The following is a 13,981-nucleotide window of genomic DNA, read 5'->3' as shown; positions in this document are numbered from 1 at the left end:
TATTTTAAAGCTTTGTGAACTGTAGTTTTTGGTATTCCCGTCCGTCTTTCCATCATTCTCCCTGAAGTCGATGGACCTAGTTCCACTTCCTCTAACACAACTTTAACATCTACCGTTGCAGGACGTCCTGTCTCACCGCCACGCCTTCCAGATATGCGACCTAAAAAAAGTTAAAAATGATAGTTAAAAGAAGAATGGCTTCAAACAAGAAAGGTGTAAAAATCACTTACCTTCATATATTTCTCTATGGGTCCAGGCGAATACTTCACGACCCGGATGCCGACGATTTGGGTATCGCTCTGCATAGAGTCTTTGAGCAGCTCTGGCTTCACCGTAAATTAGGTGAATATCAGCATATTCATACTGCGTGTTCTCTGTCATAGTATTAATAACACAATGTTCGAAGGGTCCAATTTCACAAAATCCACTTTCATTATTTCCGGTAAGTAACACAAAATAATGTCAGGGGCAAGTAATAATGTACCATTGTACTATTTAGCATGTCATTGGTCGGTAACAAGACCAACTTAAATTTAAATCTATTAAATACATTCTAGCTTGTCTCAGTCCTTTACCCACAAAATCGGCTATAACTGTTTTTTTTTCTATTCGAAATAGTAAGAGTGGCACATTTCTGAAATATTTATTAAATGAGCATTTTTTTATGTAATGTAAAGTTATATCTCAGTACACCTTTTTTTCACCAGAGATAGTCAAATTTGGGGAACAAAATATCAAAAAGTTAAAGATCCCAAAATAGTCCTAATTTTATAATGGTTCCTTAACATATTTTTACTACATTGCATTTGAATATGGAGAAGCAACTATCTGGAAGTATTTTACATAAAAAATGTACTAAGTATAGCTTTGTTTGTAGATGCAGTTAAAGAAAATACATGAAAAGGCGCGATTTTTCTTTAATTCAAAAAAAATTTAAATATTTCAAAAACGGTGACACTTTTACCTGAAAAATTTTTGCTTATCAGGGAGCTCACCACCCCACCTGCCTTCTCCTCAAGTTTGGCAGGTTACTTCTGGGACACCCTGTATATTTGCCCGATGTAAAATCCCAACAATCCAATAGCTCGTTTCTTTAACAATTCTCTACCAAGGCGACCAGGGTTCGGATTCGCATCATTTTAGCCCCTCGCTCGCTCGTTAGTTTTCTCTGAGCTTGCGCAACTCACGAGCAACAGGCGAGGCCGTTTGCAAACGAGCACTCGTTAAGTACGAGCGCACGCGCTGAGCAGCCAGCGAGCGAGTAAGCAAACGAGGGCAGCGAAAGAGTAGAGCGGAAAGCCAACGAGGACCTCATTAGCTCTGCCCAGCGTTACCGAAAGCTTTCGCAGAAAAATCGTCAATTTACCCTAAGAAATCGCCATTTCGGCTAAAAACGTCGAATTTTTATTTATTGTATTTTTTTAACAATAAAAAATACAAACGAAATTATAATAAATAAACCACGCATTATAAAACTAAAGGAAACCCACATTGCATATGGGTTAATACAAGTAATGTTTAGGCAAAAACAAAACTGACTTTAATTCTCATACAAAAATTTAAGATAACCGTCAATTTCTTCATGATCCAATGATCGCATCTAAACCGAATTAGTATGGGAACACCTCTGAGGTACCACCTTTCCTTTAAAAAATTATAGAAATCGCTTAACGTAGTCCAAAGTTATGCGATAACATAAAAAATAATAATAATATCCCCACGAATTGATAACCTCCTCCCGTTTTTTGAAGTCGGTTAAAACGTTAATTTATAATTGTTAACAACAATTTAAAATTACAAGTTAAAACCCAACTGCTTTTAAATTGTTTAGTTTCACTTGCTTGAGGATTCTTAAAAGATTTTGATCCAGTTTCAAAGTGTAACGGGAGCATTTGTTACTGGTTAATTTTCTCTCCTATTTTTCTTTCTCGTTCAAAATTAGTGTCAGCAGTGAAAATTTAAGATTTGGTTGTAGAACAAAACTAGATAAATAGATAGTTGTATTTCCTTTCTGGTTGTTGTTGTTTCCGACAGGGTGGGTGTATGATGTATTTTGGAACGAATTTCCGTCATCCCTTGTCAAATTTGGTTTGGAGACAGACATCTTATAAACTTGCCAAATTCTTTCATAAGTACGACATTCAGACATCATTTCAAACAAGGAACACTGTGGGAAGTATATTGAAAGAGAAAATAGCGAGGAAGACCCGCTAGATAAACAGGGTGTTTACATGTTAGCCTGCGAGTGCCGACACAGCTACATAGCACAAACAGGGCGAAATATAAGAACAAGGTATCGAGAACACATAAGGGATTACAATAAGAAAAGACGAAAACCAGAGGCTGCAATAGAATCGAACTTCGCGAAGCACATGATCAAAAATAAATGCACACCAATGAAGATTTGACAAACAACAGAACTTCTCCGTGTACAACACAAAGGACAAAGATTGAATATATTAGAAAATATGGAAATATATAAACAGAAGACCTTCAAAGGACAAATAATGAAGTGTCACCGTTTTTGAAATATTTACATTTTTTGAATTAAAAAAATCGTGCCTCTTCATGTATTTTCTTTAACTGCATCTACAAACCAGGCTATACTTAGTAAATTTTTTATGTAAAATACTTTCAGATAGTTGCTTCTCCATACTCAAATGCAATGTAGTTAAAATATATTAAGGAGCCATCATAAAATTAGGACTATTTTGGGAATTTTAACTTTTTGATATTTTCTTCCCCAACTTTGACTATCTCTGGTGAAAAAAAAATTTACTGAGCTATAACTTTACATTACATAAAAAAATTGCCCATTTAATAAATATTTCACAGAGGTACCACTCTTACTGTTTCGAATAGAAAAAAAGTTATAGCCGCTTTTGTGGGCAAAGGACTTAGACACGCTAGAATGTATTTAATAGATTTAAATTTAAGTTGCTCTTGTTACCGACCAATGACATGCTAAATAGTGCAAAGGTACATTATTACCTGTTCCTGACATTATTTTATATTACTTACCGGGATTCGGACTAGAGTCTATAACAAGGGCTATATCGATCAATATTTTTTGTGAAGGATGGGTTCGCGTGAAATAAAATATACATGAGTTGTTTGAAGAAAAATTAATTCATTTATTGATAAAATTTGCTCAAATTGGCGACCTTCTACTGTAATACAAGCTCGGCACCTGTTAAGAAAATACGCTTTTAGAGATCTTAAACTCAATTGGGCTATCTCAGCAGCAGCTCCATTTATTTGTTCCCGCAAATGCTCTTCGTTTTGAATTGTTTTTGAATAAATTTTGTCCTTAAGACAGCCCCAGTAGAAAAAATCGAATGGATTCCGGTCTGGCGATCGAGCGGGCAACGTGATTGGCCCGTATCGTCCAATCCATCGGAGAGGATAAGTTTCGTCTAAATGAGCTCTTACTTCACGCCCGTAGTGAGCAGGGCACCCGTCATTTTGCAGCCATAGTCTTCGCCGCAGGTTTAAGGGTACATCTTCTAAAAGTTGGAAGCACTGTTGCCGCGAATCATTTTTAGTGGTAGCCAAATTCCTTTAAAAAAAGTGCTGAAAAAGGGCTAAAAAAGTCGTTGTCGCTAAAAATGGTAGCTAAAACTTTTTATTTACATATACATATAAAAGTATACACGCAAACTCTGAAAAAAAGCTAATATTTTATCAAACCAAAAACCTTTTTGTATAAAAGGGGAAATATACGACACCAGTTTGCTGGCTCCATCAAGTGATTTTACCATCAGGCTCGATGCATATAACTTACCAGCATGCTGGTACAATATTTATTTCTTTACAAATGAGGTCGAGGAAAGATCGAAATGATTAGAGCCGAAATTTCACAATTTTTCTACCATTTTGTTAAACATTATATTTTTTTAAATTCACAACTGCAATATCGAGAGCTTAATCTTCCACAGACATGGCTTTGACTCATATAGTGCAAGAAATTTCCGCCAAAATATTTGACCTTAAAAAATTTAGCTAATTTAACCACTAGTACAATCATAAAATTTTCAAATATTTTTTGAAGTGGCACCAGCAGCTGATACAATCACACCACAAGAACATACACGGTCAATCGACTTGATGGGCCATTTAAAAAATTAAGCATATTAAGGCTCGTAAACTTATCTATTTTAAACTATAGTTAAATCGTTAATAGATAAGTTAACAGCCTTAACACTTTTACAGTATGTATGTATACAAACGTAAGGAACATACAATACATATATGTATATACATATATCAGTCTTTCTTAGTTTGAAAATTAACCTCTTACATAAATGAAAAAGATTAGATCAAATTAAATATATATACAACATTTTCATGCCAAGTATGAATTAATTCTCAAAAGTGCAAAAAAAGGGCTAGGGGCAATTTTAAATTTATGTGGCCAAAAAAAGTATGAGGTAGCTAAATCTAGCCACCAAAGGGCTAAAACGGCAACACTGGTTGGAAGCCGCTCCTGAAGGAAGTCTAAATAACTGTGACAGTTGACCGTTGGCGGCGGTTCCTCAGGTCCCAATGTCTGACAATTAAAAATACCGCACCATAAATTTATTTTGAACCGGTACTGCGAACGATCTTCTCTCATTTCGTGAGGATTGTCTATCTGCCAACTATGAAGGTTATGTAAATTAAAATAACCATCACGTTTGCATGATGATTCAACGCTCCAAATTATTTTATTCAAAAAGTTGTGGTCTGATTCATGCATTCGCAACATTTCACGGCAAAATCTAACCCTCGACAGGTAATCTCTTTCTTGTAGAGCCTGAACACGTTGAATGTGGTAGGGATGAAATCGATGGTCTTTTAAAGCTTTGTGAACTGTAGTTTTTGGTATTCCCGTCCGTCTTTCCATCATTCTCACTGAAGTCGATAGACCTAGTTCCACTTCCTCTAACACAACTTCAACACGCCACGCCTTCCAGGTATCCGACCTTAAAAATGTGAAAAATGTTAATTAACAAGCAAGCAAACAAGAAAGGTGTAAAAATCACTTACCTTCATATATTTCTCTATGGGTCCGGGCGAATACTTCACGACCCGGATGCCGACGATTGGGGTATCGCTCTGCATAGTCTTTGAGCAGCTGTGGCATTACAGCAAGCTTCACCGTAAATTAGTGAATATCAGCATATTCATACTGCGTGTTCTCTGTTATAGTATTAATAACACAATGTTCGAAGGGTCCAATTTCACAAAATCCACTTTCATTATTTCCGGTAAGTAACACAAAATAATGTCAGGAGCAAGTAATAATGTACCATTGTACTATTTAGCATGTCATTGGTCGGTAACAAGACCAACTTAAATTTAAATCTATTAAATACATTCTAGCTTGTCTCAGTCCTTTACCCACAAAATCGGCTATAACTGTTTTTTTTTCTATTCGAAATAGTAAAAGTGACACATTTCTGAAATATTTATTAAATGAGCATTTTTTTATGTAATGTAAAGTTATAGCTCAGTACATTTTTTTCACCAGAGATAGTCAAAGTTGGGGAAGAAAATATCAAAAAATTAAAAATCCCAAAATAGTCATAATTTTATGATGGTTCCTTAATATATTTTAACTAAATTGCATTTGAGTATGGATAAGCAACTATCTGGAAGTATTTTACATAAAAAATTTACTAAGTATAGCCTGGTTTGTAGATGCAGTTAGAGAAAATACATGAAAAGGCACGATTTTTTTTAATTCAAAAAAATTTAAATATTTCAAAAACGGTAACACTTTTACCCAATTTTTTTTTGTTTTTGTAAAAAGAAAATGATTGAAATTTCACTCTTTTCGATCTTGGTCGCTTGTAACACTAATAATTTTCATCGATATCGGCAAAGTAACTGTAGGTTAAATTACGAAAACGCTTGTTTGAAAAGAAAATTGGCTTGGAAAACATTTTTTTTTTCTTAAGCGATTACCACAAAATTTGTGCTATTGATATATTTGATTCTGGTCTTCATTTTCTCGTCATCAATTGTCCATAACCGTACAAAACTTAGAACGCATTGACTGGTTGAACCTTCTGGTTCTGGTGGTTTTGCTTACCCTTATGTAGTTATCAATTAGTTTCGACACTGCTTTTATTTCGATCAGGAAAAGTTAATTTTAAAATATCTAAGAAAATGCGGGACAAAGGCAGGACACTTGGAAAAAATTAATACATTTTGGGGGTTTTCTGTTTTGAAAAACTACGCAGGACAGACTTTTAAATAACAGTACGGTCCTGCAAAAAACAGAACGGATGGTCACCGTACCTATAATACATGTACATATGTATTTATTTATGTATATATTCTCATGCACAGAAGAATAGATGCATGCTTTTTGACCAGTTTTATCTACTACATAGGTACATATGTGATTACATATCTATGCATGTATAATTTTTTTAATGCTCAATAATTTCTTAAAAAATTTCAACTTATTATAAATGAAAGAAAAACCATACAAGTACAAGCAAGTTTCATACTTTGTAAATAATTTGAAAATTTCAATAAAGTTGTATGAAAATTTTAAACTTTTTGATCAGATTTATAGAGCAATGCTTGGCGTTTTTATAGCACAATACATTTTAGTATAATTATAATAAAGTAAAAGTATGCCACTAAATTAACATATTAACGAGAGATAAATTAATATGTCATATCAATAATTGCAAAAACATTTCACATAATTTTATTTATTTGCAACAGCTGACGACCGACGCACAGTGTATCATTTCAGTATTCTAGAAAAGATTAATTCCATTATTTTATGTCGCCAAATTTGAAAACAACGTCAAGAATGTTTTCAGAAATGCCTGATAAAGACGAAACAATAACAACTAAAAAATTTTAATCAAAGTGTATGGCGGGACGGGGTTTGGTTTGGAAAATTACCGAGCACAATAATATTTAAACTTGTATATTTGAAACTGAATCTCAATGCTTATTTTGTCGGTGTTATGTGATTTATGCAACAATTACTAAAATACCATTTTGGTCTTATTTGCTTGGGTATGTTCTTTTTAATGAATATACATTTTTGGGATTTTAGTAAACTAGGACTGAGTATTTCATGTTAAAGCAAAACGATGTTAACTTAAATTTATTTTTAGCAATTTATTAATTTCATTAGACCCGCAAACTCGTTATCCGCCACTATTCGATAAAGTTTGTATCTCAGTTTATTTGCCACTCCTTTTAGACTTTAAACAACATAATTTTAGCTGCTGGAAAGTGCAGGTTTTGATAAATTTTTTTTTTCTGGCCTACTGGGAATTTCATTTTCCTCGAGTAATTCATTTGCATTTTATCTCGACCGAGACAAATTCTTATATTTTCGTTTTCAACAGAGAAAGCCTGATTCATTACCTTTCCAATGGTATCCCATTTCTGTAAATAGAGTAAGAAATATTGAACTTATAACGGAATTTCTTTGACCCAACTTGACTTTTTTATCGATATTTTCCACGACCACAATTAAAAAAAAAATATATTTATTTTTAAGTCCATTTCAGTCAGTTTATAATTCCTTGTTATAGGGAAATTCTAAATATCAATTTTGGGCATTTTAGCCTTTGTAGTTAGTTAAATATTTCAGTTTTTGCATTTTTCAAAATTGTAGTTATATAATAGGGTGGCATGACAGTAACTATAAATTACCAATTTTTTGTAAAAAGCTTCGCCTATCTTATAACGTACCTTGTGCAAGATTTCATTAATCTATCTTCAATAGATTTCGAATTACAGAATTAAAAGCAGCTAGATGGGTCAAATCTTACACTGTGCGACGCACGCGATCTTTCTGACTTGTGTTGGCCTTAGCGATGCCAAATTTTGGATATGTGGACGGCTGCATTGAAATTCAACGCCAACGCAACGCCAAAGTTGTATGTGAACCGGCCTCTATTCTTTGTTTACGCAAATTTTCCTATGTCAGCATATACATACATACACATGTACATACATACGTCCTTGAACAACAGGCCACAAATAAATTTGTTCACAAAGGATTATGTCCATATATTTCTTTCAGGTATACGGCATAACTGCTACAAGTACAGCGTGGCCACGCTGTAAATAGCAAACTATTTTGGGGTGTTAAAAAGTGCTTAGTTGTTTTTTGTTTCTGCGGCACAAACGATTTACTATCCTCTTTACTTATTTTCTCTGTAAAGACAAAATACATGCATATGTACATACATATATACATACATACGGAAAAAGCTTCTTTTTTTTGGAAATTTCAAGACCCACTACCCACTAATTTTATTCGCTTTTATGAGAAATATTATTACCTACTTTTATAGATTTTTTAAAGGTAATTTAGAGGTCACGACCTGTCGATTTAGGTCAGAAAATAGGATTTTATAGATTTATGAGTTTTTGAATGACTATTTTTGATTCCATTTCAAAGATCGAATATGATCTGAGCAGAGGATATATGAGCCTTTAAAATGGTATATAAAAATCTATTGTTGCACTAGGCTCGTTTCGCTTTTTTATCGGGTAAATTAAAAATAGACTCCTATTTATCCAAATTTTTTAAATTTTGATCATCAATAATTTCCACAATTTCAAAATATGGAGTACTATTTAAATTAAATCTATTTTCAAATAAACTGAATGCAATCGCATTAAAATTGTCGAAGTTAGACGACTTTTCTTAAATACGGCCTTGAATTTATATGTGTGTATGTACCGGAATTTGAGATTTTATTGGCAGTGTGGCTAAGAAATTCATCGATATTTATTAAAAATTAATATTTACAATAGCTTTTTAGCAAAAAAGTGGTTTTTCAAGAAATTTTAGGAAAATGGGGGTCGCACCGCCCACTTATATCATATGTGTGATATACACACCTACTTGACCGATCTCGAACCGAATATAATCGTTATCATGAAGGATTTTTATTTAAGAATCATTGTATAATCGTTATTTTATGGTTTTTATTTTTTCAATCATAAATAATCGTTATTCTTTGACTTTTATTTTTTCAATCATTTCAAACCGTTATTTTATGATTTTTATTTATTCGATCAAAAATAATCGTTATTCTTTCTTCTTATCGTTATTCTTTAATTTTTATTTTTTTTATCATTTTCAATCGTTATTTTATAATTATTTTTTCGATCATTTTTTAATCGTTATCTTATGATTTTGATTTTTTCGATCATTTTTAATCGTTACTTTATGATTTTTTTTTTTTTCGATCAAAAGTTATCGTTAATCAGTGATTTTTATTTTTTCGATAATTTTTAATTGTTATTTTATGATTTTTATTTTTTCGATCATATTTTTAGGATTAAACTCGTCTGATCCTATAAAACAAAAAAAAAAAATAGTAGTGTCGAAAATTAAAGCAACAAACTAGAGATGGGCAAAAGTCGTGCTTTTCTACGTGACACGTCGTGTCACGCTTTTTCACGCGTGAGCGTGAGCGGCTTTCAGTGAAAAATCACGTAATATCCGTGATCGTGCGTGCCTGAAATTTTCGCGTGCGTGAGTGTGCGTGAGTTAGATTTTCGTCAATCACGTCATTTTCACATATGTATGTGGCAACATTTATTCTTTTTTCTTTGAAATTGGAGGCATTCTGTAATATTCATTTGCACATCTACAGTTTTTCGGTTTGACTACAGTTAGGCGCAAACTTTAAAGAAATTGCATGTCAATGTCACTCAAGTATGTGTTGTAACAGGGATAGTACCGGGTGACTTTTTCCATGCAATTGCTTTGAATTCATTTTCCTAACGCCTAACAGAGTAAATCCTGATCTCTTTCTGTGCTGGCAACAAAATCGAATCAGGGCGCCGATGAACAGCTGAAAAGTGCTACTATTTTCACATCTATTCTACTCTTACTTAGGTAGACTGCACTTGATGAAAAGAGCGCTCGACCTCAGCACGATTCCCAAATTCTGGATGATGACACTCCTTCTACCTCGAAAAGGGCAAAAACCCGTGCAACTTTTGACGAATTCAAAAATGCGACAAATGAATCTGCAGAAACAGTTTTTGAAGAAATTAATACGGAAATACAGATGTATTTGAAAAAATCGGAAAACAAAAGTTGTGACGATGTTTTAAAATTTTGGGAGAAAGCTAAAGATTTGCCCCTTCTTAGAAGTCTTTCAAGGCAAATTTTAAACATAGCAGCTAGCTCAGCAACTAGTGAAAGAGTTTTTTCTGTGTCAGGCAGATTTCTGGAAGAAAGACGTTCACGACTGCTTGGTGAAAACCTCGACAAAATATTATTTTTAAACAAAAATATGAGCTAATGTCATTTTAATATTACATACGTTGAATAAATATTGATACCAATTCTTTTTATACTTGTAATACACATAAGTATGTATATCTGAAATTTGTTAAAATAATAATAGTGCCTTCAGCCCTTTCTAGGCGTTTGGCCAAGCTTTTGTATTAATAATTGTGTGATAAAAAGCTATTTATATGAAATACTATTTATATAAATAAAGTTTAAATTTCAAAAAAATGTCCGTGAGAAACCGTGCGTGAGCGTGCGTGATTGAAAAAATAGGCGTCGTGAGCGTGCGTGAACGTGATTGAAAAAAATATAGCAGGACGTGAGTGTGCGTGATTTAAAAAACCATCAAAGTGAGCGTGCGTGAACGTGAGCCAAAATTACTCACGTGCCCATCTCTATAACAAACGTAGATTTAAGCATGGGCGGGCCAGGTAGGGGGTGCTAGAGGAAAATTAAAACAAAATGGATTTTAGTCATTGTACGTGATTGCATTCTTTATACCAGTGCATTTACTAAATATTAACTACAAAAGTATTTAAGATATTATGTTATATGTAGTAAATAACTAAGTATTATGTACTTACGAATTTCGTCACTAACTGCCGAGTATGATATCAACTACATGAGTAAATGTATGTAAGGTATTAGAGCGTGATAGCTCCATATCTTTCTTGAAACCTCCTTAATTTAGAGATTAAAATACCACTTTGAATTCCAGCTTTAACGCTTTATGTAAAAAATGCAAACTTCCGAATAAGGTTGTCATCTTAAAAAAAAAAATTTTTGCGTTATACATACACTGAGGGAAAAAAAATTTTAGAATTAAAAAAAACGTGCTAAATTTAAAAAAATACGCATATGAATGAGCACCAACCCAACTCGTTTTAAATTTGAGAATGTAAGTTATAAAATATGTCGTTGTGAAGTGCACAGATGCTTTTTCGTTATACGAAATTATAATTAAGAAAAAAAAAACAATTCTTATTTTATGATCTGTCTGATGGTAATTGAACCCGAGCCCTCTTGGCAGCAACCAATTGTATCAAACGTCTTTGCGCACTCAGCTACAGCCATACATGTAAATGTGTTTTCAAATGTTGAGTTTGAATCTACATCACAGCGCGCGATTAGTGCATTATGTCATACCATGTATGTGTGTACGTGTGTATGTGTTGTCACCGCTGTGCATGCTTTGTATACATATACTTTCTTAATTACATATGAAACAAGTAATTTTTAGCAAAAAAAAATCGACTTCAACTCTCATATAAAAATAATAATATATATATATATATCTTATGATCCACTGATAGTATGGGACCACCTCTGAGACACTACCTTTCCGATGCAAAAGGAATTATCGAAATCGGTTGACGTGTTCCAAAGTTATGCGGTAACATACATAAAAAAAAAAAAAAATATTCCGACGAACTGATAACCTCCTCCTTTTTTGGAAGTCGGTTAAAAAGCATCCGAAGCGTGCAAAACGCCAGCCGTGCAGTGAAAAATGCTTAATTTTAATACGAGCGTATTTGAATTGAATATTTCCATTATACGTAGTGTAAGTACAATGGAAAAATCCATTTTGTTAACACTTTTCACGTGATTTAAATACGAGCATTTTTAAACGGTAATCAAATAAAATTTTTTTATTATTACAACGCGTTTTTTTCTCAGTGTAAGAATAACTGATATTTTTGATCAAAAAAATTAAAATCATAGTATAACGATTAAAAATGATCGAAAAATAAAAATCATAAAGTATCGATTAAAAATGATCGAAAAAATAAATATCACAAAATAACGATTAAAAATTATCGAAAAAACATATCACTTCTAATTTTTTTCAAATTATTGTTGCTTTTCCACAATAAGTTTTTCATTAAAAACGGCCTCGAGCTCAATACAAATTGTTGAAAAAACATAACGATTAAATATGATCGAAAAAATTAAAATCACAACATAACGATTAAATTTTGATTTTTAATAAAAATCATATACATAGTACTTTTTACTCTTTCGTTAAAATTGTAATAAGCGCTTTTAGTTTTTTAAACTACAATTTTATTTTCATCTTTTTAGTCTTAAAACTCGAAAGTATGCGTGTTATTAGTTTTTTAAGCTATAAAATTATTTACTCTTTGCATAGAATCCCTTCCTTAAATCAATATAAAATACTGTATTACCTTTTCCCGTTTTTCTCCAGTTTTAAAATCAAGTTGTTCTGTTTGCGCAAATACTGTCATAACATCAGCAATTCCTCCATTTGATATCCAGATTTTAGAGCCATTAAGAATGAAATATTTTCCATCTTCACTTTTTATAGCACGTGTCTTTATCGAGCCAGCATCAGAACCAGAACTGGGTTCAGTAAGAGCGAAGGCTGCATACACTTTTCCAGAAGATAATTGGGGTAAGTATTTTTCTTTCTGTTGTTTAGTGCCAAATAACAAAATTCCTTTGAACCCTATACTTTGGTGCGCTCCTAGAGTTATTCCAACCCCTAGATCATTAGCTCCCAAAATCTCGCACAAACGTCCATATTGTGTATTGCCAAGACCTAAGCCTCCATATTCTTCGGGAACCTGGATGCCAAATGCTCCGAGATCCCATAATTGATCAAGGACAACGTCATCTATCGATGAGTTTGTATCGTTTCGTGCAGCGTTATTCACTTCCTGAAAAAAAAAATTTGTATTATTTATTATCAATAAAATATAATAAAAAATAAAAAATTTCAACCTTTCATAACTGCACATTTCTTTGTTTATGCATATACAACACATAAATTGTGTATTATTTGCCATTAAAACACTAATCTGGAAAACGGCGAAGTTTAAAACGGTGTGAATGTTAGGTTGTTTTCCAAAACGCAAAGTGCAAGTTTCAAATGGCTAAAAATTAAAGTAGGAAATTTTCGTCCTACGAATAAACACAATTTATTTTTATATGGAAGAAAACCGTAACACATTAGGTAAAATAAAAAATCAAGGGTAATTTTAAGCCGTTTGAAACTTGGACGATATTCTACTTGAATTCAATGGGCTATAAAACTGCATACTTAAAACCTTTCTAAGAAATCTAATTAAAAAGCTCGTAATTTTTGTAGAATATATACATATACGAAACTTGGATTTACACGGATTTTGTTAAAAAATGAACTATATTTTTATAAAAAATAACTAAAATTTAACAACATTAGAAAAATAATTAGTTAAAACCTGTCAATATGTGGTGCGGCTGTAATTTTTTCGACCGCTGTGTAAGCACTGGAATATATATACATTTTAAAGATGTTAACAGAAAACTTTTATGGGGTATATTATTTTTTTTGTACGAGCAGGTAGTGTATCTTGTTACTAAAAAAGTAAATAATGTTCTCGAACTGAAACGAAGCAAGTAAAGAAGTATAAGTTCGGGCGAAATCGAACTTTATATACCCGGCACACGTATTAAATATCGTTTTTTTTTCAGAAGAGTATTTTTCCCAATGTAAACAGTTTCAATAATATGCTATGATATATCATCAATTATATAAATAGGCAATCATGTTTCCTTTACACCCCTTTTACGGCTAAACTGTACTTCTAAGGTATAAACAATTATATATCATTAGAAAGGTATTTTGATGCTGATGTGCAGGCAATTTTTAAAATTTCAAATTAGTTTAAAATAGAGCGAAAAAATCAATTCAAAAGT

General features: G+C 32.5%; 1 protein-coding gene across 1 annotated transcript in view; it reads right to left on the bottom strand.

The window, feature by feature from the left end:
- Nucleotides 1-12,972, bottom strand: part of Acadvl (Acyl-CoA dehydrogenase very long chain) — a gene marked incomplete at its 5' end in the record, with an annotated part of 48,556 nt that extends 35,584 nt beyond the window's left edge. Inside the window, one exon of the mRNA XM_017614176.1 lies at nt 12,469-12,972. Within this exon, the coding sequence (XP_017469665.1) occupies nt 12,469-12,972 (504 nt within the window). The remainder of the gene's footprint in view (nt 1-12,468) is intronic.
- Between the last annotated feature and the right edge of the window lie 1,009 nt (nt 12,973-13,981).

This window comes from Rhagoletis zephyria, unplaced genomic scaffold (genome assembly GCF_001687245.7).
Source record: "Rhagoletis zephyria isolate East Lansing unplaced genomic scaffold, Rhagoletis_zephyria_1.1 Rzeph_scaffold_00787, whole genome shotgun sequence".
Classification (NCBI taxonomy): domain Eukaryota; kingdom Metazoa; phylum Arthropoda; class Insecta; order Diptera; family Tephritidae; genus Rhagoletis; species Rhagoletis zephyria.
The sequence above is the reverse complement of the archived record's forward strand: the minus strand, read 5'-3'. Positions and strand labels throughout refer to the sequence as shown.